General features: G+C 40.4%; 1 protein-coding gene across 4 annotated transcripts in view; it reads right to left on the bottom strand.

The window, feature by feature from the left end:
• ZNF280D (zinc finger protein 280D) overlaps nt 1-27,265 on the bottom strand; it is a 570,468-nt gene that overhangs the window by 431,650 nt on the left and 111,553 nt on the right. For all 4 annotated transcript variants that reach the window (XR_003852490.1, XM_029575754.1, XM_029575752.1 and 1 more), the window contains 2 exons: nt 22,930-22,995; nt 22,476-22,843 (listed from right to left, as the gene is read on the bottom strand). Coding sequence is in view for 3 of the 4 variants with exons in the window: in XM_029575754.1 (XP_029431614.1) it covers nt 22,476-22,843; nt 22,930-22,995 (434 nt within the window). In the remaining variant the exon portion in view is untranslated. The remainder of the gene's footprint in view (nt 1-22,475; nt 22,844-22,929; nt 22,996-27,265) is intronic.

Raw genomic sequence — 27,265 nt, 5'->3', positions numbered from 1 at the left:
ATTTTTTTTTAAATACCTTTATCTCTAATTTTATAGCTACTGTTCTAGGAATTGCCCTGCCTACCATTTTGTTTCCTGTAAATCTTCCAGTTATACCTTTTTAATTCAAATTTTATAGTTAATGTTCCATGTAAAGACTCTGCCTACCTGTTTTGAGTTTCATTGTACACCGATACGATGTGCAAACGGTTGTCGGTATATAAAAAAATGTTAAATAAATAAATAAAATAAATAAACAAACATATGCCCGACTCAGGCCGAGTTTCGCCCCACTCGGGGGCTGCCTCAGGGGCTAAAAAATAAATAAACACTGTAAACATGATAGGACATACATGAAATGTGACATTAAAATATTCAAATATAGGAGTGTTAAAAAATGGAGAATTAAAACAAGGTACCACATAAAAACAAAAAATCATAAACACTTGAAATAAAATCATAACATAAAAAGGCACAGTTAATTCAAAGTCAAAGAGTACAGTAGCAAAACATTTTTACCTGTATATGGTGAATCAATATGTATATGAGTGAACACTTTAGATTTTTAAACATATCTTTTTTTAATTATATATCTTTCCCTTATTCACTTTTCATTTACTGCATGTTGACATGTTATTTCTGTTTATTATTAATTACAGACCACCAACTCAATAGATTTTTGGTGCAGTAAATCTAAAGAGTGTTCACTCATATACATATTGATTGACCATATACAGGTAAAAATATGTTTTGCTACTGTACTCTGACTTTGAATTAACTATGCCTTTTTATGTTATGATTTTATTTCAAGTGTATGATTTTTTGTTTTTATGTGGTACCTTGTTTTAATTCTCCATTTTTTAACACTCCTATATTTGAATATTTTAATGTCACATTTCATGTATGTCCTATCATGTTTACAGTGTTTATTTATTTATTTTTTAGCCCCTGAGGCAGCCCCTGGAGTGGGGCGAAACTCGGCCTGAGTCGGGCATGTGTGTATAATTAAGTCTCCATTCAAATAAAGCTCAAACTTGGACTTTTCTTTGGCGTCTAATCCATTTTGTTGCTCAAACAGCTTTTTTAGATAGCCTACCCTCTTGCTTCATCAAACTGTTGTGATCTATACATGGAACAACAGTATATAAAATGTCTAAAACAAACCAATTGTTTTTTTCATGCCATGTACAGATGAAGAAAATGTCCAGGGCCTTCATAGACTAAATCCAGCTTTTAACCCCAAGCAAAACAAAGTATCTGATATCAAAGAAATGGCAGACAGTCATGAAGCATATCCGAATTCAAATTATAGTGAATAGTCAGTGTAATATAGAATCAAAATGCAAAAATACAAATATCAGGCAAACATAATTTAAAAACCACCAATAAAAAAAATAAAGAGGATCAGCACATTGAATCAGAGGTTTAAAGCTGGAATGAAAAGAAAATACATGTATTCTTAAACCCACACCAGGTATTAGGTCAAACCTGTATAATTTCAAATGGTCATAGGAGAGGCTGTGTGGGAATTAGACACTTGAGGAATTCAAGTGCATCTTTAAAACTTATAAAGTGTTACGATTCTGGCTGTTAGGCAGCCTTCTCACCAACAGGGGTCCCTCAGAGAGCCACACTTTCTCCTGCTCCAGCCACCTCCTTGATGATCCTATGACTCAAAGCCAGCCCTATCTAGCCCTGCATCTCATAAGAACATAAGAACATGCCATACTGGGTCAGACCAAGGGTCCATCAAGCCCAGCATCCTGTTTCCAACAGTGGCCAATCCAGGCCATAAGAACCTGGCAAGTACCCAAAACTAAGTCTATTCCATGTTACCGTTGCTAGTAATAGCAGTGGTTATTACCTAAGTCAACTTAATTAATAGCAGGTAATGGACTTCTCCTCCAAGAACTTATCCAATCCTTTTTTAAACACAGCTATACTAACTGCACTAACCACATCTTCTGGCAACAAATTCCAGAGTTTAATTGTGCGTTGAGTGAAAAAGAACTTTCTTCAATTAGTTTTAAATGTGCCACATGCTAACTTCATGGCGTGCCCCCTAGTCTTTCTATTATCCGAAAGAGTAAAAAAACGATTCACATCTACCCGTTCTAGACCTCTCATGATTTTAAACACCTCTGTCATATCCCCCCTCAGCCGTCTCTTCTCCAAGCTGAAAAGTCCTAACCTCTTTAGTCTTTCCTCATAGGGGAGCTGTTCCATTCCCCTTATCATTTTGGTCGCCCTTCTCTGTACCTTCTCCATCGCAATTATATCTTTTTTGAGATGGGGTGACCAGAACTGTACACAATATTCAAGGTGCGGTCTCACCATGGAGCGATACAGAGGCATTATGACATTTTCCGTTTTATTCACCATTCACTTTCTAATAATTCCCTTTTTCCCGCCATTGAAGCAGAGAGTAACTATGGAGTTGCATTAACAGTATGTAGGCTTATTGGTTAAGGGTAGTAACCACCACACCAACAAGTTACCCCATGCATTCTTTTTTTCATTTCCATCCTCTAGTTTTTAGAGATCCAGTGTTTATCCCATATGTCCCTTTGAATTCTTTCACTGTTTTTATCTTCACCACCTCCTCCAGAAGAGCATTCCAGGCATCCACTACCCTCTTCGTGAAGAAATATGTCTCAACATTGGTTCTGAGACCTCCTCCCTTAAGTTTCATTTCGTGACCCCTAGTTCTACTGATTTCTTTCCAGTGGAAAAGGTTTGACTATTGTGCATCATTAAAATCTTTCATTTATCTGAAGGTCTGTATCATATCTCCCTGCACCTCCTCCCTTCCAGGGTATACATATGCACATTCTTCAGCTTCTCTTCATAAGTCTTCTGCTGCAGACCCCACACTATTTTGGTCTCTCTTCTCTGGACCGCCTCCATCTTTGTCTTTATCCCCCCTTCAGATACGGACTCCAGAACTGAACATAGTACTCCAAATGAGGCCTCACCAAGGACCTGAACAAGGGCATTATCACCTCCTTTTTCTTATTGATTATTCCTCTCTCTATGCAGCCCAGCATTCTTCTGGCTTTCGCTATTGTCTTGTCACATTGTTTCCCCATCTTCAGATCTCCAGCCACTATTACCCCAAGATCTCTCTCCTGTAGCTTTCTTTTAGGACATTTAATCATGATGGGTTTCTGGGTGCATTGGGTAACTACATCCCTTTCAGACGACATTTCATATTCTGTTATTTGGACTTCATTTTCCAATACAGAAAATGCATTATATAAGGGTACCAGCAGGGAGCGTGGGTACCTCTTTGTCACAGGCCTTATTTTGCTAGAGCCCACTGTAATCCACTTTTTTCTGGGATTCTGAATCCTGGATGTCTAGCTTCTCTGTGGGAGTGGGTGTGGATATTCAGGATGCATTGGGGAAACTGGGTGTCAGTCACAGATCTTGTTCTACCAGAGCCCACTGCAAACCATTTATACCTGGTTTCTGAGAGTTGGGAGAGATATACAAGATCCTGCAAGGAAGGGGAGGTTATTTGAATCTTGCATAATATCTCCTTCAGATGCATTAGCTCCTTCTTCATGGCAGACAACTGAAGGCAAATTAGACAACTCTTAATTCTCCAAATGATAGGCCTTGGGATATAAGCACCACAATTGTTACATTGAATAAAGGACATTTTGCCAATAGAGACTAATAAGCTAGATAAGAGATTGGTACTTCAGGCCTATATTATTCCATTATCCTAGGTCCTTGGAAGAAATATTTAAGAAGGAAACACTCTAGGGGTGGGAGGGACTAAACAGCAGAGAGAAAGCAAATTATATTAGGAAAATACAGAGTAAAGTTAGATTAAATTAGACTTTTAAACTTAGCCAAAAACAGAAACCAGGTAAGCAGAGCTGGAGCCAGGTACAGTGTGCTAAAATATTATGTGTAACTGGACTTAGTAGTGCTTGGCTTGATTACTACTTTCTGAGCAACCGATTATATCACACCCAAAGAGTCTAGTAGGTAGAGTCCTGTGCCCCTCTTAAAAACACACAGGGACTTCAAAAATAACAACTAGCAAAATAATACTACAACACCCCAGAAATAGTAAGAACCAGCATAAATAAGATTATCTATTAGAGAATGTTTTGTAAGATTATTCAGCTACACACAGAAACACAATAGGAGAATTCAGCAATGTCTAATGGAAAACAATAATCCTGTCCACCACAAGAACAGATTCTAAACAGAGAGAAATAAAATGATATTGGGGAAATACAGATTAAAGTTAGATTAAATTACTTTTAAACAGCCAAAAGCAGGAGCTAGGTACACGTTAAAGAAAACGTTAAAGAAAAAATAGCTTCCCAATCCCCCGTTGTAATATCCTGCCAGTATTTTCTTTCCACTTTATTTTAATCATTGAGTGCATCTGTTTCTGAAGACAGCAGAAGCTGATACAACTTGGAAATAAGATAATTTACTTTGGTAAGGATTAAGTGCCTTTTTTTCAAAGGCAGTGAGTTTTCTGTTATATAAATCTTTAATAGAGAGTTTGATCAAGAGACCTATGAGAATGGAGGCTCCTCTTCTTATACAAGTCAATTGAGAAATGGTTAAGAATTCATTCTAACTAACCATCTGTCCTTTCTGTTGAGAGCTAAGTCTTTCCACTTTGAGAAATAACAACTAAAACTCACCTGGGAAATCTGGGTTATCCCACAAAGACGAGAGTCAGGAGGGGAATGGAGAAACATGCTTGGTCTTTAACAATCTCTTCCATGTTTCCAAGATGGGACTAACAAGAGTGCAGTCTAAAACTTTTATCCATATTAAGTGACTACCAAGGGGATAATAACTAGTCTTGCTTTTTAAATCATGTAACCTCTAGCATAACACACTGCTTGTCTTCTGGTCTCGCATACCAAGTGAGTATACTCTTCAAATATATCGCCTTTTGATAAAGCTGAAAATCTGGAAGACCCAAACCTCCCGAGTCTTTGGAAGACAACACCAGTTTCCTGGGGATTCTCTGCTGCTTCCCCCTCTCCCTACATAATAATTTAGTTAGCGCGGAGTTACATTTTGTGAAAAAGGTTTTTGGAATGTGGATGGGCAACATATCTAAGTAAAAACAAAACAAAACAAAACAAAAAACACCCTCAGTAAAACATTAGTTTAAATGAATGCCACTCTGCCTAACCAGGAAATGAAGTAAGGAGACCATGCTGCCAAATCTTGAGTCAGGGTTTTCAAAAGGAGAACAAAGTTTAAAGAATATCATTTGGCTAGATTGTTGGAAATATATACCCCTAAATATTTAATGATTTCCTTAGACCACTGAAAAGGGTACTTTTGAAGTATTGCTTCTGTCAGAATCCAGCCACCTTCCCAGACTCCTTGGCAGCAGACATTAACCATGCAGCAGGGAACTGCCACTGAATGCTCTGATGCGTTTGAGACTCTGACCCAGCAAAGAGATGCTTAGGGCATGTGTGCTCATCAGTGAGCATTGATTTGGCACACGTTGGCAGGACAGATGGGTACCCGCCTTGATGATTGTGTCACACACGCTCAAAACTACTTAGCCTGCCTGGACTTGGATTTGTTGCCTCAGCAAGAAGGTCTCCTGGTTCCATTTTTCTATCTTGCTCAAGCCCTCCAGCCTCGTGACTGCCTTCAGCTCCAACCTAGTGCTGTCTTCTCAGCCTTTAGCTATGCTTCAAATATCTTTGCCTGTGGCTCTGCTGCAGTCTTCAGCTCTGCTTCAGCCTCAGCCTTGCCCAGCTTTTGCATAGACTTTTGGATTCTGTGAGTCTGGCCCATGCCAAAACTCGATCATCCACCACTGGCTTGGGTCTCAGGACTCTACCTACGAGGCCGCGTCACAGCAAAAGGGGCTCATGCATACACATTCCTTATAGTTTGCTGAGGCCATGAGCTCAGTGAACTCATCCCCGTGAAGAGCCATTGCTGCCTTGATCACCAAGTTGCAGAGCAAAAAACAGAATTCGGTGGCCTCCTGTACCAATTCATGCAATAGGCCCAGCAGCAACTCGATCAAGTAAAAGACTCATTACGGACCTTGTCACAGCATTTAGACGTAATACAAGTTCAACATCTAGCTTCAGTCTCAGTTCCAGTTCTGGCAAACGCTGCACCGGCACCTATCCAGACTGGTGAGTCCTTGATTCAACTACCGCCGCCTCCAAGTTATGTGTGTGATCCTAAAGCATGCAGATTCCTTAACATATGCAAGATGCAATTTCAATTACAGCTGGCTTGTTTTTTTACTTTGACCGTGTTAATATCATGTACATACTCTCCTTGTTGGACAGTCCAACTCTCGCTTGGGCCTCTCCCTTGTGGGAACAAGATGATTTGCTTCTCAGGAATCTGGACAATTTCATTCAGCAATTCCGTCTGATTTTTAAGCAACCTGGGTGTGTCACATCCTTTGCCACAGAGCTCCTTTACATTCATCAGGGAATTCATTTTGTTGGCAAATATGCGGTAGAATTCAGTACCTTAGCTTCCAAGCTCAGTTGGGGCAAAAATAGCCAAAGCACCATTTTTTGTCAGGGATTATCTGAAAGAATACAGGATGAACTTACAGCCCAGAACCTTCCTCCATCCTTTGAAGCACTCATTGCTTTGACTATTCATACTGACCCGAGATTCCAGGAAAAGGCTCGTGAAAAGAACGCTCGTGGTACCCAGACCTCTGAATCTTTCGCAACCCATCCTGGAACCACCAAAGATGGCTCCCTTTGAAGAACCCATGCATTTGGGTAATACACGACTTTCACTTGATGAGAAACAAAGGCAAAGATCACAAAATCTTTGTCTCTTCTTTGCCGCACAAGATCATTTTGTCCATCAGTGCCCCCGGAAACAGGAAAATTCTATAATTATGGAGGAGAAGTCTCGCCGGGAAGGCAGCCTTGCACCATCCTGCTTCTTCTCCGCTACTAAACATTTCCGGTGTGTCTTACCTATAGAAAACACTCAGTTTAGACCAAAGCTTTAGTAGATTCCAGTGCCGGGGCAACTTTATTCAAGAATCACTGCTACATCAATGTGGTTGCCCTACTACCAGCTTTAACCACCTTGTGTCATTTCGTCCGTCAACGGAGAACCCCCTACCTGGCCATGTGACTTCAGCTTCCTTGCCCACCACAATGCAGATTGGGTCTCACCAACAGAACATTCAATTCTATGTACTATCTAAAGTATCCAGCCCATTTTTACTTTGACTACCCTGGCTGAGTCTTCATCAACCATCTATTGAGTGGAATTTCTTACAGACTGATCAATGTTGTCCATCCTGCCGAGAACATAGTATCATTTCATTTTTGTCTGACCTCTTCACTTCAAACCACCTCGTCTGAAGTGTTGTTTTGCCGCTTCACTGTACATCCTGTTCCTACATGAATTCTGAACTGTGTTGTCCTCCTGCCAAAGAACCCTTCTCTGTTGTTCAGGACCAGTCTCAGTCCTTGTCCTTTTCTTCAGTCAATTCTTCTGTTTTGAATGTTTTTTTAGTCCAGTCTCGAAACCAAAGAATCTCTGGATCCAGAGTATGGTTCCCCGAGCCCCCAGTTGGTAAAATAGTCCCTTCATCTCCTGAGAAGCTGAAGAGAAGAGGCTTGAGGAGGGGATACTGTTAGAATCAAGCCGCCTTCCCAGACTCCTCGGTGATAGCTGTTCACTGTGTGGCAGGAAGCAGCCATTGGATGCTCTGACATGTATGATACTAGGACCTGATGAAGAGCTGCTTAGGGCACACATTGGTGGAAAGTCAGGTACCTGCCCTGATAATGTCACACATTCAAGACTACTTAACTTGCCTGGACATGGATTCATTGCCTCAGCAAAAAGGCCTCCTGGTTCCTGCTCCTCCTGGTTCTAGTTTTCTGTTTTACTCTAGCCCTCCAGCCTGGTTCCTGCCTTCTCAGCCTTCAGCTTTGCTTCAGTCTTCACCTGTGGCTCCACTCCAATCTTCAGCTCCATTTCATCCTCAGCCTTGCCCTTGCCTGGCTTGTGCCGCAGCCTGGTCTTTGTATAACCATTTGGACTCAATCATGGTCTGGCCCATGCCAAGACTCACTCACTTGCCACTAGCTATGGGACTCTACCTACAGGACTGCATCACGGCAAGAGGGGCTCACGTGGACAGGACACACAGTCCATACAGCTACTTGCCTTCAGTACTTACATTCAATTCCAGTATTTCTGTAATAGGAACACTTAGTTTATAACTTGAGAAATGTCTAATGCTCGAATAAAGGACTTAATAGTTTCTAAGGACAAGGCACGCTCTCAAACATGTAACATAATATCTTCAAAACAAAGCTATTTTCTGCTCTTCCCTATGCTCAGAATAAAACCCTTCAACATCTGTGCTAGCTCAGATTTTAGCTGCAAAACTTTCCAAAGAGCAAAAAGAAGGGGAGACAACTGACAGCCCTGGTGAATATATGTTTCTTTAAAGCAAAATGTTTGGAAAGAAGGCCATTAACTTGAACTTGTGCCTCAGGAAGGGAATACAGACATTTAATCCACATTAAAAATGATTTCTAAAACCACATTTTGTCAAAATGTAGATTGGGTTATCCAACTCCACCTGGTCAAATACCTTCTCCACATCGAGGGACCTAAAGCTACTATCTTCTGGGCAACCATTAACTCCATTAAATCAAGCTGATAGTTTTCACAAATGTTATCCCCACCTTATCTGTTAACAATAAAGCCAGTTTGATCATGGTGTATTAAAAAATATAATGTTTTTGAGATGATTTGCTAGAATCTTTGCTAAGATTCTTACATCATTATGATGTAGTGAGATCAGTCTATAGCATGCACACTTCATCAGATCTTTGCCTCCTTTAGGAATAACTAAAATGTTAGACAGCTGCATCGATTTAGGAAATGGTTCCTCCAACAGGACTTGTCTGGCTGCCCTGGAGGAGGAAGGTCTCCTGGTTGGAGATCATCATCCTGGTACAGCAGGAAGTGAACCTGTAGCAAGGACTTGCTCTCTAGGTGATGCATTGCCCTTTCGCACAGAGAATGTCTCCCCCCAAGGCTACTCCCAAGAGGAAAGGGTTAGTTCATCCATCATAGCTAGTGATTCGATTAAGAATGTAGATTAGCTGGGTGGCTGGTGGACGTGAGGATTGCCTGGTAACATGCCTGCCAGGTGCGAAGGTGGCGGACCTCAAGCGTCACCTACATAGGATTTAAGACAGTGCAGGGGAGGAGCCAGCTGTCATGGTACATGTGGGCACCAACGACATAGGAAAACATGGAAGGGGGGTTCTAGAAGCCAACTTCAGGCTTTTAGGTAGAAAGCCGAAATCCAGAACCTTCAGGGTAGCATTCTCTGAAATGCTCCCTGTTCCATGCGCAGGTCCCCAGAGGCAGGCAGAGCTCCGGAGTCTCAATGCATTGATGAGACAATAGTGCAAGAAAGAAGGATTCAGTTTTGTACGGAATTGGGGAAGCTTTTGGGGAAAGGGGAGTTGTTTCCAAAGGGACTGGCTCCACCTTAACCAGGGTGGAATCAGGCTGCTGGTGCTAAATTTCAAAGGAGATAAAGCAACTTTTAAACTAGAACAAAGGGGAAAGCCAACAGTCACTCAGCAGCACATGGTTCAGACTGAGTTATCTTTGTAGACTATTAATGAAGCAGGAGAGATAGGAATCCCAACAGAGAAGTTCTAATAAAAGCAAAAGTAGCCAATGTGCTTATAAGTAAAGAATCACCTGAGCTAAAAAATTCAAAATTATCCCTGTCAACTAAAAAGCAGGATGTTAATACAAACAAAAAACCTACTTTGAAATGTCTGTATGCCAATGCCAGATTTTTAAGAAGATGGGTGAAAGAGTGTAGAGCAGTAAATGAGATAGACTTAACTGGCATCTCAAAGACATGGTGGAAGGAGAATAACCAATTGGATTGTGCTATACCAGGGGACAAATTATATCACAAAGATAGGGAGAAGCAATTTGGTGGGGTGATGCTTTATGTTCGGGATGGCACAGAATCCAACAGGATAAAGATCCTGCAAGAGACTAAATGCACAATAGAATCTTTCTGGGTAGAAATCTCATGTGTGTCAGGGAAAAGTAAAGCGATAGGAGTATACTACAGTCCACCTGGCCAAAATGATAAGATGGATGATAAAATGCTAAGAGAAATTAAGGAAGCTAACCAAATTGGTAGTGCAGTAATAATGAAAGATTTCAATTACCTCAAAATGGACTGCATAAATGTAACATCAGGACATGCTAGAGAGAGAGAAAGTTTCTGGTTGGAATAAAGGACAGTTTTATGGAGCAATTGGTTCAGGAAAGACAAGAGAAGGAGCTATTTTAGATCTAATTCTTATTGGAGTGCAGGATTTGGTGAAAAAGGTAATGGTGATGGGGCTGCTTAGCAACAGTGATCATAACATGATCAAGTTTGAATTAATGACTGGAAGGGGGACAATAAGTAAATCCACAGCTCTAGCACTAAACTTTTAAAAGGGAAACTTTGATAAAATGAGGAAAATAGTTTTTAAAAAAGTGCAACTACAAAGGTTGAGTGTACCACAGGCATGGGCATTGTTAAAAAAAATATCTAAGAAGCACAGGCTGGTATGGTTAAAAGGTAAGTTGAAAGAGGCTATTTTAGCCAAAAGATCTTCCTTCAAAAATTGGAAGAAGCAACCATTTGAAGAAAATATGATAAAGTATAAGTACTGGCAAGTTAAATGTAAAACATTGATAAGACAGGCTAAAAGAGAATTTGAAAACAAGTTGGCCATAGAGGCAAAAACTCATAATACAATCTTTTAAAAATATATCTGAAGCAGGAAGCCTGCGAGGAAGTAGACTGGACTATTAGATGATCGAGGGGTTAAAGGGGCTCTTAGGTACGGTAAGGCCATCGTGGAAAGACAAAATTAATTCTTTGCTTCAGTGTTTACTGAGAAAAATGTTCGGGAGATACCAGTTCCAGAAACAATTTTTTTTTTTTTTTTTTAAGGGTGACAATTCAGCTGAAGTGAAAAAAATTGCGGTGAACCTGGAAGATGTAGTAAGCCAGACAGAGTAGAAATCACCTGAACTAAATGGTATATATCTCAAGGTTCTGAAAGAACTCAAAAATGAAATTTCAGACCTATTACAAGTAATTTGTAACCTATCATTAAAATCATCCATTGTACCTGAAAACTGGAAGGTGGTCAATGTAACTGATATTTTAAAAGGGCTCCAGAGGTGATCCAGGAAATTATAGACCAGGGAGCCTGACTTCAGTGCTGGGAATAATCATGGACTAGTATAAAGAATAAAATCACAAAACATTTAGATAGACATGGTTTAACGGGACTCAACCTGCATGGATTTACCCAAGAGAAGTCTTGCCTCACAAATCTGCTACATTTTTTTAAGGGGTGAATAAACATGTGGATAAAGGTGAACCGGTAGATGTCGTGTATTTGTATTTTCAGAAGGCGTTTGACAAAGTCCCTCATGAGAGGCTTCTAAGAAAACTAAAAAGTCATGGGATAGGAGGAGATGCCTTTTTGTGGATTACAAACTGGTTATAAGACAGGAAACGGAGAGTAGAACTAAATGGTCTGTTTTCACAGTTGAAAAAGCTAAACAATGGAGTGTCTCGGGGATCTGTACTTGGACCAGTGCTTTAAATTTATTTATAAATAATCTGGAAAGATGTAAGACTAGTGAGATGATCAAATCTGCAGGTGACACAAAGCTATTCAGAGTAGTTAAATCACAAGTGGACCGTGATAAATCACAGAACCACCTTGCGAGACTAGAAGATAGGGCATCCCATATGGCAGATGAAATATAATGTGGAGAAGTGCAAGGTGATGCATATATAGAAAAATAACCCATGCTGTAGTTCCACGATGTTAGGTTCCATATGAGGAGTTGCCACTGAGGAAAAAGATCTGGGCATCACAGTTATAACCTTGAAATTATCAGCTCAGTGTGCTATAGTGGTCAAAAAAGCAAACTGAATGTTAGGAATTATTAGGAAGGGAACCGCAAATGTCATAATGCCTCTGTATAGCTCCTTAGTGAGACCGCACCTTGAATACTGTGTGCAATTCTGATTGTCGCATCTCAAAAAAAGATCTAGTTGCACTGGAGAAAGTACAGAGAAGGGTGATCAAAATGATAAAGGATATGGATTGGTTCCTCTATGAGGAAAAGCTTACGAGGTTATTTATTTATTTTACTTATTTTTAAACTTTTAAATTCCGCTTATTCAAGGTGGGTAGACCTAAGTGGTTTACAAATCAAACACATAATAAAAAATAAAAACATACTTGTAACTGTAAAACTAAAAGAAATGAAGTCTAAAAAAAAAAATCAGAATAAGAATAAGAATCTAGGATAGGGTAATAGAAAGGAAAAGTACAATTGTTTGTATGCAAGCGTGAATAGATAAGTTTTTAGTTGCATCTTAAATTCTGTGGAGGTGGATGGTAATCGGAGGTTATCAGGGAGGGAGTTCCATAATGAGGGTCCAGCAATCGAGAAGGCTCGATGTTTCGTGAGATCTAATCTGGCCAAGCGTACAATGGGAACATCAAGTAGACATTTATTGGAAGAGTATTTGTCTTAATGGTTGATAGAGCCGGAGAAGAGTGGATTGCCAAACAGTTAAAGTATGTTCAGCTTGGAGAAGAGACGGTTGAGGGCATGATTAGTTCATATGCATCCAGATTTTTCCCTAAATTTAACAATTTTATTGCATCTTTTACTTTATTTCTAGGGCACAGATCTTGGCATTCAACAGTATGCGGTTGAAGTCTACAAAATCATGAAAAGATATGGATAGGTAAATGTTAATCGGTTATTTAATCTTTCGGATCATACAAGGCCTAAGGTTCATGCCATTAAGTTAGCAAGTAGCACATTTAAAACAAATAGGAAAAAATTATTTCATTCAACACACAATAAGCTTTAGAATTCATTTGCAGAGGATGTGGTTAAGGTAGTTAGTGTAGCTGGGTTTAAAAAAAGATTTAGATAAGTTCCTGGAGAAATCCATAAACTGTTATTAATCAAGACAATAGCCACTGGTTGTTGACAGCCTTAGTAACATGGAATCTATTTAATGTTTGGGTACTTGTGACTGTTGGGAACAGGATACTGGACTTAATAGACCCTTGGTGTGACCCAGTATGGCATTATCTTATGTTCTTATTATTTTATTTATTTATATTTAGCCTTTCAGACATTTCAAAGCAGATTTCATTCAAGTACTCTAGTTATTTCTCAGAGAGCTCAAAATCTAAGTTTGTACCTGAGGCAATGGAAGGTGAAGTGACTTGCTCAAGGTCACAAGCAATAGCAGTGGGATTTGAACCCTGGTTTTCCTGGGTTGCAACCCACTGCTCTAACCACTAGGCTACTCCTCCATTTCACTGAAAATATCTGCAAGTTTAGAAGACAATATAGTCAGAGAGCATCTATAGAAAGGGCATGATTAGTTCATATGCATCCAGATTTTTCCCTAAATTCAACAATTTTATTGCATCTTTTACTTTATTTCTAGGGCACAGATCTTGGCATTCAACAGCATCTTGTCCTTTTCATCCAACACTCTTCCTTGTATCCCCTCCGAGAAGACATCAACTTCCTCCAGATGGTAGATTGTTTCAGAAGCATTGAGGATTTTTATAATAGGCTGATTTTCAGAAGTGATTTCCCCGCTCCGTGTCTTGAGAAAGTTCACCACTCGAACTTCTTTTTTTTAACCTCTTGGACAATTGAAACTTATGTTTCTTCAAGAGACCCATTTTAGGAAACAACACAACATCTGCTTTTGAGGGAGTCAAATACATTTTCTATATTGTGGGAATATCTCTTGCTTCCAGATTAGAATACCTCCAAGGTTTCTAGGAAAAAAAAAAACTTTAGTAACACAACTCCTTCAAGCATATCCCAACATCTCCCAAACTTTGTTAAACCAGCTTTATAAGTCATACGCAAGACTGAGCATTTAGCCAACATAAAAAAAAACAAAATTTTCTGGTTAATAGGAATTATGCTCCTTTCCTACTGGGATTATCCCTTTCAAATCACTCCTCCTTCCTCCCACAAACTACAACAAGAATAATGCTTATATGCATCTAACAGATTCCTCAAATCCCACCAAAAAACTATCAAAGTAAAACAGGGAACAGAAATCTTCTTTCAAACCCTTTAAAACAGAAGTAATCTTCTACTTTTGAACAGCATCCAAGGAACTAAGCACAAGAGAATAGACACCAGATTTAAATATCAGTCCCGTGGGACAAAAATTCCATGCCATGATCTTCAGTTTCCTTCCCTTGCTGTCTAGAGCTTCATGAAGTAAACCCCTTCCTTGCTAAATGTCCTTCTATTAGCACTCACTTCTCTCTGTAGACTGAGAATCTTCACTGTGTTTTCCTTCTGTGAGTTTATTCAAATTATGAAAACATTCTTGTGGGTGGGAAAAGTGGAATTTCCAGTTGTCTACACTGAAATGTAACGAAAAAGGGAAATTCCATCGAAACCAGACAGCCTAAGATTGAAGTCATGTCTTAAGGGGTTTCATTTTCTCTTTTAAGCAAGGTATTTTGGATCAAGTCCACAAAGATTTTTATAGCGGCGCACTTGTATATAAAATGTTCTTTAAGCCTGGCTTTATTCATCAATATTTCCTTGTGATGGAACAGGTAGAAACATACCACTCTAGGTCTAGGAGGATCATTTCTTATAGCCCCCTTCCCTATTAAGCAATGTACTGTACTCTATCAAATTTCAAATCAAAACATGACTCAAATCCTACCACCAACTGAAATATCTCTATTACTGTTAGGTTTTCTACTCCATCCTGCTCAGAACACCTAAAAATCTCACATTAGAGGAAGTGATGTCACTGTCCATGATGGCAGTGTAAAGCAATCGCTCAGCCTTGATGCTTTTTATATACTGCACTCAAATATACATTCAATTACTTTTAAGCTTACTATATCAGCCCGAGCCCTGATACATATCTCCACTATGGCCACTCGCCAAAAAGTGACTGAAATTAAGCAATTTTTGAAGCAGGAAGTACTTCAGGAAAACATGTGAGTCAGACTCAGGCCACAAGAGATCAGGCCTCCTCCAATTCTGAACCAGACAGCAAGACTGGGGGGGGAAAATGAAGCATCTGCTCAAACAACCACTCAATCTTAGTTGCAAGGCTGGTTTTGGGACTGAAGGAAAGGCTTAATTTGATGAAAACTAAATAATGCAATGATGGCAGAAATGAAGGTTGAAACTACTGAGCTGGGAAATCGTGTGGATGAGGCAGCACAGAAGATGAACGATTGCAATTTGCTCATTACGGAAATAAAAAGCTTCACTGTCATTCTTATTGATAATCAGAGATCTTCGACAAACCTGAGAACAGATCAAGGAGAAACATAAGAATCAGAGCTTGCTGGAGGACACAATATGATGATGCCATCTTGGGGATCCAACGTCTTTGTAAGTATATTCTGCTTGGGGACACTGCTACGGAGGTGGAGGATTCCACTATCAATATGAAATGAGCTCACTGAGCCTTGGGCCCAAAAAAAGGGAATCTCCTCCGAGATATTGAGGCATGCTTGAAAGATTTTCAAGTCAAAGAGAAAATTCTGAATATTGCTAGAGTGAGAGTCTGATGTGGGAAGGCCAAAAGGTTTCACTTTACACTAATTTAGCTCCAGCCACACTGTGGAAGAGGGGAGATTCGGAAAGAGAATGTGAAATATCATTAGATCTTCCCCCCTTTGGCCTACTATTCACGATCGGAGGGTCTAATTATAGAGTTAAATCCAGAGGATGCTCTCCAAGCATTACAGAGAACTAGTATGGATATCACAAATTTATTACATGATGATACTAAAAACTCTTCGGATATCCCTAAAACTAGGCAAGCTTTTTCTTGCTGACAGAGAGGTTCCTCTGGAAAAAAGGCGACTAAAACCTGAGACATGGACTGCTTCTTTTGATCCATTAAAGGGAGCATTCCTGGCAGCTGAGCAATGGACTTGGTGCAGTGTGGACTGTTATTTCCTTCGGGGTCACTGACAAAGTTATTTCTCCTCCAGATAAGGGCTTTAAGTTTATTTATTTATTTACAGTTTTTTATTGGCCGACATTCATAGGTACATCATGCCGGTTTACATAGAACAATAGTAACAGGAAGACGACTTACATGGAACTATAATAATGGTAACATAGTGGTAACATAGTATGGTAATTATAATAATGTAACAAGAGAATTGAGTAATTAGAGGATTTAGAAGAACTAGGGTAAAAGCATTAATATGACAAAGAGGACATAGAAATCAAATGCAATGTTGCAAAAACAGTGGATCGGGCTAAAACAATGGAACTGGAGTAAACAATTGTGTGTGAAAATACAGGATTGGGTCTCAAAACAGGATTGAGAGCGAGGTCTAAAGGTTAAGGGTAGGCTTGTTTGATCAGCCAGGTTTTGAGTTGAGTTTTTTCTTAAATTTCTGGGTGCACGGTTCTAGTCAGATATCAGGAGGCATGGCATTCCAGGATGAAGGACCTGCAATGGATAGAGCACGTTCTTTTGTGGTATTAAGGTGGGACAGTTTAGGTAAAGGAGTGTAAAGAGTGCCTCTGCAGGATGATCTGGTTGGTCTGTTAGGGGTGTATAACTGTATGGAGTCATTTAACCAGTGCATGTTCTGGTTGTGTAGAGTTTTATGTATCATGGTGAGTGTTTTGTAGATGAAACGATAGGAAACTGGGAGCCAGTGAAGATCTATGAGTATAGTTGTTAAAATTGCTGAGATTATCTTCTGTTTGAAGATTTTTTTTTAAATTTTGAATCTATTAGAAGATTGTTAGGTTCGATCTACTATATGAGGGATGTAACGTCTGGAGGGTAGTGTTATTCCGCCTTAGGATTCTCTCTCATTTAGAGATGGTAATTTGGAAGAAGGGCTTTAGGGGGAGTGGAGGAAGGAAGCATTATAGAGGATAACGGGCCCAGGTTTGCTGCAAGAGTAGCAAGAAGGTGGTATATGATTTTTAAGCTCAATGCTGACCGATGGAGAGCACAGATTTTACTCTATGATGGCTTCTAAAAGAATATCTATGAATGTTCAAGGTTTAAACATACCCTATAAGCGGAAGCTCCTATTCAAAGAGTTACTATGACAGAAGGCAGATGTAGCTTTCCTACAAGAAACTCATCTTAGGAAACAGGATGAGCACCTGATCAGGCATAAGTTACCCACAGATTTTTTTGGCATCAGAGAATAATAAGGGGTGGGAATCCTTATTCATTCTTCCACCAACGTTAATATTGTAGACGTAGATACAAAGAAGGCACATATATACCATAATCCTTCATGCTTTTGTAGATGGGGTGGAGCTCTTTTTTATAAATATTTCTGCCCCTAATCAAAAGCAAGGTCAATTTTATGATATACTTAAAGATCAGATGGTGAAATATGGGAAAGGCTCCCTACTTCTGGGGGGTGGGGCACACTACACAAAAGAGAAAAATGTTTCTATCAATTGAACCAGTTAACTAAGTGGATAGTTGGAGAATATTATTCCCCAGCTACCAGGGATTACTCTTTTTATTCTATACCAAATGACTCATACTCGCATATAGACATGCTGTTTTGTTCAGCATTGTTGGTAGATAAACTTGTTGGGGCTGGTATAAATCCACGGGGGTGGTCTGACCATGCACTTATATGGGCTGACTTTCTAAATTTTACTCTTTTCAAGCCACAAACATTTTGGAGACTAAATGATACTTTGCTAAGAGACAAATCAATATCTCAAAAAATTAAGCAAGAGATTCAGGACTATCTTCACTTTATTTATTTAAACACTTTTATATACCGACGTTCATAGCAATATCACATCGGTTTACAGACAACAGGGGTAAATCAAATGAACCAAGAAGCATAAAGTTACAATAAACAGGACACACGCGAACTTGGACTGTAGGGAAGATAGTAAAGAGTTACAGAAACATAGAACGAGATTTTTTTTTTTTTCAAACAAATGGTTGCCTAGAGAAGCAGCCAAGAGTAACAGTTAATATAAAATAAAATATAATAGAATATATTATGTTATAAAAAATATAATACAAATATTGTACTCCAGAGACAGGGATTTGTAAACCGGGGTTGTGGATAGTGGGCATCAGGGTGGAGGAGATTGTAGGGGGGTACTAAGGTTGAGGTAGATTGGAGATGCGGAATGGCAGGGTGCGGGTATTTCAGGTACAGGCTTGTTCAAATAGCCAGGTCTTTAGTTTTTTGTTTTTTTTAAAGTGACCGTACAGTGCTCTTGTTGGAGATCAGGAGGCATGGAATTCCATATGGTTTGACCAGCTAAAGATATAGCACTTTTTTTGTCGAACTGAGTTGTGGTAGATTGGAAGTGGGAGTAGCTAAGGATCCATTGTAAGCAGTTCTGGTTGGTCTGCTGGAAGTACGGAATTGAAGGGTATCATTGAGCCATTGTACATTATTATTGTGCAGGGTTTTATGGATAATGGTGAGGGTCTTGTGAAGAATTCTAGATGCGATAGGGAGCCAATGGAGATCTTTAAGTATTGGGGTGATGTGGTCAGCTCTGCGCGAGTTGGTTAGGACTCTTGCTGCCGCATTTTGCAGCATTTGAAGGGGTTTGATTGATGATGCTGGAAGGCCTAAGAGTAGAGAATTGCAGTAGTCTTGTAAATAAGGTAGCTTGGAGGACTGTACGGAAGTCAGAGTGGTGTAGAAGAGGTCTTAGTTTCTTTAGAATCTGTAGTTTGTAGAAACCGTCCTTGGTCATATTGTTGATGTTAATGATAATGAGAGATGAATGAGGTCTTTCTATGGGACGGTTTGAAATGCACATTACATGGGAAACTGATTATGTGGGCTTCCTCAGAGAAAGAAAAAAAAAAAAAAAAGACAGACAGCAACAGGAGGAAAAATTGAGATGAAATAAATGTGCTCATAATCTAAATTGTGGACCATGGTGATTATGCAAATTAGCTGCTCAGCCATTCATTACAGCCCCCGAGAAAATGGTGCAAAAAGGTTTTAGTCTCTCTCAAGTATCCCAGAATAAAATGGCATCCTGCAAAAAATGTCAGAAACGAAAAACTTACATCTATATGGTCACAGCCTACCAATCGAGCCTCTGGTGAGTGTCCATTGTTGTTTCAATTAGTTATATAGCTGGAAGCATGGCAGCTGTGCTGGTCCTGCAAACCATAGCTCTCTCGCCATCATCTCTCACCACGTTTAAATTTGCTGCAGATTCTCATTAAATCTTCCTGCGACTCAGGGCTCTCGCTAGCTCCATTCTATTAATAGATATTTCAAAAAAACAGTCTCACTAGTTTCTGTTCTTCTAGATCTGTCACAGCTAAGGCCAACAGACAAGGCAAGCTGAGACACTACAGAAAGGCCCCCCAAGAGATCTTCTGCTTGTTCTTATTTAAAGGAGAAGCACAATCACAGAGAAACCCCTTACCAAATTCTGCTCATATTAGGGATTCCAAGTTGCTCACATTTTTAGAAAAAGACTTAATACAAAAAGCTATCTAGTCAAAATTTCTCACCGAGGGCAGGGACACAAAGGGATTATGTGGCCTTCAGGCTCGCTAGCACCCTTATCCAGTCTTCCAGGCTAGCTTTTACGGGTTACTTCCTTGGACTGACTCACAAGGTGACACCATGAAAGCATCAGAAGGGGAAATGGTAAATACTAGAGAAAACCTTTCTGCAGAACCCACTGATCAAATGTACTATAGGCCCATTCCTGGTAAAACTGCAGTAGGTGACCATTCATCTGGATTACCACAGAGGATTCAGACCTAGGTCTCTTTGTCCCCCAAAAGGATTGCTTCCTCTCCCAAAACCTATTCAACAGGGCCAAGGATTGTCTCCCAGATAAAAACTCTTGGATTCTCTAAATCAGCAATGTCCTTTGGGAATTTGAACAAGAACCATCCTCTGGGAGCCTCTGGGGCTTGGACTCCCCCAGATGTTTCACCAACTTCTCCAAGTCATCCCTGAGCAATAACTTTCATTTAAATGGAAGCTTGCAACGCTAGGCTTTGGATGCTATATCTACTGCCCAATTTTTTAGCCTCAGCAATCTACAAGCCAACACTATGGAGGCTGACAGGAAAGTCTGCTTCAAAAGGGATGCATATCTTTCTATCCTACGCAGGCTATAACCCCCTTCCACAATAATAGTTACAGGTCATAGCAGACATCAAGGAGGCCAACTTTGGGATCCTAAATAAACTCTTTCCTTTACTATAGGAAGCTAAAGCTTGTTCATCAATTTACTCCCCTTAAGGTCCCCTTCAAGAGATTGCCACTCTGCAAGTACCATGCACTTAAGCACTTTATGAAGAGGGAATGCCTTAGAAGGCCCTACTCCCTCAAGGGTAGGATCCCCTTCCAGGTCCCTTCTCAATTCTGTAGTCTGACATGTGGAGAAGATACCACCTGCACAATGCGCAAAACAAACTCCTCTTTTCTAAACAGCTTGAACATGGAGGATTCTTCTATCGTCAACTCCCCCGCTTCCAAAGAACTCTCAGTCTCTTCTTCCTCTGAGTCGCCACTGAGCTTAGAGGAAAATCCAGGTAGGCACAATTCTGTGTGCCAAACCCAATACATCCCAAGAAACCCTAGGGCGCTTGGGGACAAAGCTGCCCCACTGAAATAAACTGGGAGCCACAGCAAGCCTGGGGGGGATCAGAGACCCTTGCCCCACCATTACTTCTGCATAACACAAAGCACCTATTGCATAGTCCACAGTATATCTGCTGAAAGGTCTTCTTGGAGTTGAGTACATGAAGCATGAGGGTCCTCTAGTGGTCCAGCAGCCCCACGAGAACCCCTTCAAAAAGGACTCTATGTGGAGAACCAGACAGAAAATACAAAATGGAAGACAGATTCTCAGAGCAGGATCTCCCAAAGCCACTGAAACAGCTGCTTCCTCTCTCCTTAACTTTCTCAAACATGGAAAAATCAGCTGTTAACACCTCAAAGGCTGAATTACAGAAAGGGTAGTTGAAATCTAAATTACTTGAGATACATTGGTCCCTGTACCCTCCATATGGGTGGCCATGATCTGTCAATGCTCTTCTCTCCCTCCAAGAAAAATCACTGCAGAGCTCACATGGCTTTAACTTGCTTCTCCGCGCCCCCCCCATGTAACCCTAAGGCTTCCGCGCTGGCCTCCCCAGGCTGCCGAAACCTCTAGAGCCTCCCCCTGCCAAACTGTCGGGATTCTCCTGGCCACCTCTTACTCTCTGGAGGTACTGCAGGTTCACGCATCACAGTAACAAGCAAGTCATGGCTGTACAACAGCTCCCCCTCAAGAGTGGTAGCTTTATCCTTGCTGCCTTAGGCTTCTGTGGAAAACTCACTGAGGGGAGCAGAGGCAATGATCAGTGGTGGGGATCAGGGGGTGGGAAGAGTTAAAAAAATCAAGAGAAGCAGACCTAATCAGAAGTTCTTTCCGGTCCCTTCTCTATCTAAGGGCTCAACCAAGGAAAAGGCATCAGAGAGCCCACCCAGAAAAAAAACAAAAACAAAAAACAGTTGACCAGGGACCACCATGAAGCACCAGTCTAGTACTTGTCTTACCATCTGCTGCAGACAGAATACTGGCAGATTTTTGTGCTGCTCCAGTTTTAATAGCAGTAATGAGGTCACTGGAAAAGAAATCATTGTCTCTACCTGCCTGTGGGGGGGGTATAAACCCACGTGTCTAGACTACTTTAGTAGACCAATAAGGAAAATACAAATAAAACAATAGTACATATTTATTTATCCTTTTATGGACAACTTATCAACTTGCAGTTCCCCAACATCCAGTGAAAGTTCAAAAATTGTTTGCTATTTTAATACTAACAGCATACACGCACACAACTGTTAATTGCTTTAAAAAAATATCCTTTTAGAATTGTTTCAGTGATATCTTGAACAGTCATAAAAGTTACCTTTGAAATTGTCAATTTTTTTTATTTTTTTTTTAAGTTTTAAATATAATTTTCTTTTTTATTCACCAGTGACCATGCTATTTCCTGGGAGACCTCATTTCAGTCACACACTGGGCCTTATTTCTTGCCTTTTTGTTTTGTATAGGCTCCAGGTCTCAAAATGCCAATGTTACTATCAGGCTCCGAAAGGTGCGACAGAGTGGAATGCATGCTAACAGCCCACAGAAAGACATGCAAAAAAGATGTGCCATCTTTAACACAAAACCTTAAAATTTGTTTTTAGAAACTGAATTTTAGCAATATTGTTCTTTATACAAAAGTTTAAAAAGATTCAAGAGTAAATCTACTAGAAATAAAGTGGCATGTGTACCTTTGTGATATAAAAACGTTTTTACATTTAACATTTTTTAAACAGTTATGAATATATTTTTCCCTAGAGTACTATTATATTTTATTTAATAAAAGACATTACCTGATTTAACATAATTGGTTGTGCTGTGACTGTAGCCACTGGCCGAGACACTGGTTGAGCCATTACAGGAACTGAAATATTTCTTGACACTGGTTGTGCTGTTACTGGAATTGTCACAGGTCTGCACACTGGCTGCGATATACCAGAATTAGTTCTAGACATTTGTTGTGTCAGTATACAACTAGGAATAGGTCTTTGCAGTGACTGGGTAGATCCTGAAACACTGACAGGTCTGGGTACAGGTTGAACTACTGAACTAGTAGTGGGTCTGGATGCTGGTTGATATACTGGTGAAACTGCCACAGCACCTTGGGTCAAGGTAGCAGTCTTATACTGTTGACTTGTAGGCTTGAATGTAGAAACTGCACCTGTAATACAAAATATCAGACTTCAGCAAGCATTAAACAAATGAAAGTTATATTATTTCCTTAATTACAAAATCACTGTGCAGTACCTCTTTTGGGTGCACCATTTGGCATCCCTCTTGGTGATGAACCATGGTTGACCCTAGGTAAGTTATCTGCATTAAATAAAAAGCCATGATCACAATAATATAGTTAGAGAATATATACAAAAAACAAAGCTATTTAATGTTGATAAACGCAGAAGTAATAGACAATCAGGCGAATTTTCAGACAAGGCTGCATGCTTCATCTAGGCAGCCAAAATGTGGCCACCTACATTTAGGCCACACGGGATTGGCTGAAAAAAGCCACCTAAATTTGGTGAATTCAACCCAGCCCCCCCCCCCCCCCCAAAACACAAAATCCTGATTCCTTCCCCCCCCCCCCCCCCCAATACTCCTCTCCCTAGTGTTAGGCACTTAATTTTCTCCCCCAACTTAAGTCTGGCTACCTGCTCACCCATTTATTTTTAGGACCTCAGTGGGGGAAGGGGCAGGATTTTCATATAGGGAGAAAAAAATACCTATGTTCCTTAAGTAAGGAACCTAGATGTTATAAATACCATAGCTCTAAAAAATTAAGATTCAAAATACATACTTATTTACCTGTGAAATAATGATCAACATTTGCTTATAACCGAAAAACAGTAGCAGTATTTATAGATCATGGAGACATTTTATTAGTGTTATGTTGTAGATTAAAATTTGACAGTTTTTGTCTGGCTTTTAGACAAGTTTGTTTATGTGACAAATTCAATAAAGAAAATTTAAAAATATTCTAGGCAGTTTTGGGTCAAGCCTTGTGGAATACATTTACAGAAATTTCTTTAAAGAGATGCATAACTTATTAAAGTATTTGATACTTTAATCTATCTATTTAAAGATTTGGGATCATTGTTTAGAGAAAGCAAGTTTTCTTACCGTAAAAATTCTCCGTAAACAGCAGGATGAATTAGCCATATGTGGGTGACGTCATCTGACGGCACCAAACGAACCCTTCACTCCAAACTTATAGAGCTTTGCTCTATTGAGCATGTGCAGGAATTCCCAGTAGTCGTTGCCTCGAGTCCTCTCAAATCGGTTTTAGAGCTAAATCTAACTATGTAGTCGAGTCTGCAAAAAAGCGGGCAAATATGTAGCACGGCTAACTTATCCTGTCTATGGAGAACACCATTTACGGTAAAGTAAACTTGCTTTCTCCATCAAAAAACAGGGCTGAATTAGTCATAACAAATGGGGAGTCCTAAGCTGAGGGTTACAATGGAGCATTTACTTAAAAAGCAACATGTACCTCAGTATGGAGAGTAGACTACTGGATAAATAGCTTGTCCAAATTTACTGTCACTCTTAAAAGGCTGTCAAAACAGTAATGAGATGTAAAGGTGTGCACTAATGACCAAGCTGCAGCTTTGCAGATGTGTTACACTGAAACAGAGAAACGATGGCAGAAAAGGATCAATGGGCCATCTAGTCTGTCCAGCAAGCTTCTCATGATAATATCTGCCACGCCATGCAGGTTACCCTAATGTATCAGTCAGTTTTGTTTGATGTGCTTTGCTTATGGACTTGGCCATAGAAGTTGTCCTGGTTTTTTTCCTTAATGTATGAGCATCAGTACCCCAGACTAGAAATGTCATGGTTCATATTGGTTGTCCCCGAATTCAAATTTCTCTTTCCTTTCAGCCCCCCACCCCCCTCCTTCGAAGCAGAGAAGTACAGCTCACAGATGAGCTACTGATGCAGCCATAGCTCTAACTTGATGAGCCTTGATCAAATCTATAATCTGTAGCCTGAAAGTGCATAACAATGTGCAATGCAGATGGGACAATGTATGTTTGGCAACTGATATGCCCAGTCAATTAGGATCATAAGAGATAAACAGTTGTGAGGCCTGACAATGTGACTGAGTTCTTTTCCTGTAATAAGCCAAAGTTCTTTTGCAGTCTAATGAAGGAAGAACATTTTCACCTTCATGTGCATGTGGCCTCAAAAAGATCGTAGGTAGCACAATGGCTTGATTAATACGGAAAGATGACAGTTTAGTTAGTACGTTTTGGTGGGAATAGCAGACCATTCTATTATGGAAGAATTGCATGTACGGAGAGTAGTGGGGCTGGGGCTCACTGACTGTCCTGGCTGTCATGATTGCCACAAGAAATAATACTTTCCAAGTAAGAAATCTGAGAAAAGCAGAATCCAATGATTCAAAGGATTGCTTCATTAGTTGTGCGAGAACCACATTCAGGTCCCATGGAACAGGTGGTTTTACAACTGGAAGTTTAGTATGCCACAAAACATTCATGAACTTGGATACCAATGGATACGAAGATTGGCCTGTCCTCAATTTGAATATGGTAGGCTGCTATGACACAGAGATATACTCTCACTGATGAGATACTATGACCGATGGAAGAAAGGGAGAGCAAGTACCGTAAATAGTTCTTTTGCTTTGCATGCAAATAGGTCTAAGGAACTTTGATAACATCATGTGGAGAACAGTTCCATTTAAATCCACAAACTCTCCTAATGAATGGCTTCCTGGCAGACAATATTATATCCTCAAACGTCTTTGGGTAAAGAGAATCTGATGATCAGCAAGGGCTCGGCCTCCAGGTTGTCAAGTTGAGGGAGGGAAGGTTTGGCTGATACAGACATCCCTCTTCTTGAGTTAATAATGATGGCTCTGCCCCAAGATGAATCAAAGGGCTACTGGATAGTATTACCAGATACTCAAGCCATACTTGTCTGGGCCATGCTGAAGCAACAAGAATTAGACAGGCCCAATTTTTGAGCACTTTTTGCACCATTCTGGCTATCAGTGGGATTGGTGGGAAAGCATACGTGAGATCTGCATTCCGGTTAAGCAGAAAGTGTCCTGAGCATATCCGTGTTTGCTGGGAAATATGAAGCAAAATCTAATTTTTTGTTTTTCTCTTATGTGAAGAATTCAAGTGTTTGAAGTCCCCATAGACTAAATAGTGTCTGCAGTTGATTGCTACAGGGACCATTTGTGCACTCAAAAAACTCTGCTGAGACATCCAATGTGTTAGAGAAACCTGGAAAGTAGGTTGCTTGCAGGACAGCTTGATGTTTGCATGCCCAGTCCCATATTTTTATTGCTTCCTGGCATACACTCTATGACCCTGTGCTGCCTTGTCTGTTCACACAGAACATGGCTACCTGGTTGTCTGTTTGAATAAGAATGATCCTCCTTTGGGGAAGATGCGTAAATGTTGTCAAAGCACATCTGACCTCTTGCAATTCCAAGATCTGAAAATGATCTGAAATGGTCTTTCCACTAATGACCAAGTGCTTTGAGTTAAAAAAAGGCTTGTGTGGACCCCCAACCCTTTGTGGAGGCATCTGTTGCCAATGTTACTTGGTCAGGAATCAGCTGGAGCACTGCTCCTTCCCAAATGATGATGGGGTCTAGATACCAGCATGGTTCCTGCTTTATTTCTTATGAAAACTGCAGCTTGGCAGTCAACAGCTGAGTAAACTGATCCCACTGGGAGCGGAAGCCCCACTATTAGGTGGGTTAATGAAACTACATGTTAGAATTGAGCTGCCTTCCCAGACTCCTAGGCTTCAGACACTTACTGCGTGGCAAGGAGCCACTCTTGCACACTCTGACGTGCGCATTATTAGGACCTGGCTAAGAGATACTTAGGGCATGCGTACACATTTATGTGCACAATTCTGTGCATTCTGGCGAGAGTCAGGCAGTCACCCCGATGATGATGTCACACGCTCATGACTACTTACCCTGTCTGGACCTGGACGCCTTGTCTGGGCAACAGGTTCCTTGGCCTGTTCCTGCTTCACTTGCTGGCTGCATGGTTCCAGATTCTGCTCCTACTTGCTTACTGCCCACCTCGACTTTGAACAGTTCTGAATTCTATTTGCCCGCTGCCTGCCTCAACCCCGGACCAGATACTGGATTCTGCCTGTGTGTGTCTTGGGATCTGCCTAAGTCCTGCTGGCCATCCGCACCAAGGGCTCAACTGAGGGAATGATGGTTAGTATAGGTGAAGCCTCCCCAAGTCCCTTTTTGACATTTCCGCCTGTGGTCAGGCTCATCAGTGGTGCTTCTTGCTTCCTCACCACACAGGGGTCCACATCAACACCTGTAGTCCGAAAGGGCTTCTTATGGAGTGGCCAAAGGGCTAGCCCTGACACCAGCAAGGTGCAAACCTAACAGTTTGCCAAGCCGCTGGATCTGGTGGAACTTGACATGCTCCATGCAATTCCAGGTATGGCACAACATATACAATGAATCTCAAAATAATGTGTGGCACTACAATATAAACTGTTCAATACATGTATTAATTGCTTTATTTGTTTGAAGGCCAACAGGAAAGAACCCTTGTTTAAACAACATACTCTT

The sequence above is a fragment of the Rhinatrema bivittatum genome, chromosome 13, assembly GCF_901001135.1.
Source record: "Rhinatrema bivittatum chromosome 13, aRhiBiv1.1, whole genome shotgun sequence".
In the NCBI taxonomy this organism is placed as follows: Eukaryota; Metazoa; Chordata; class Amphibia; order Gymnophiona; family Rhinatrematidae; genus Rhinatrema; species Rhinatrema bivittatum.
The sequence above is the reverse complement of the archived record's forward strand: the minus strand, read 5'-3'. Positions and strand labels throughout refer to the sequence as shown.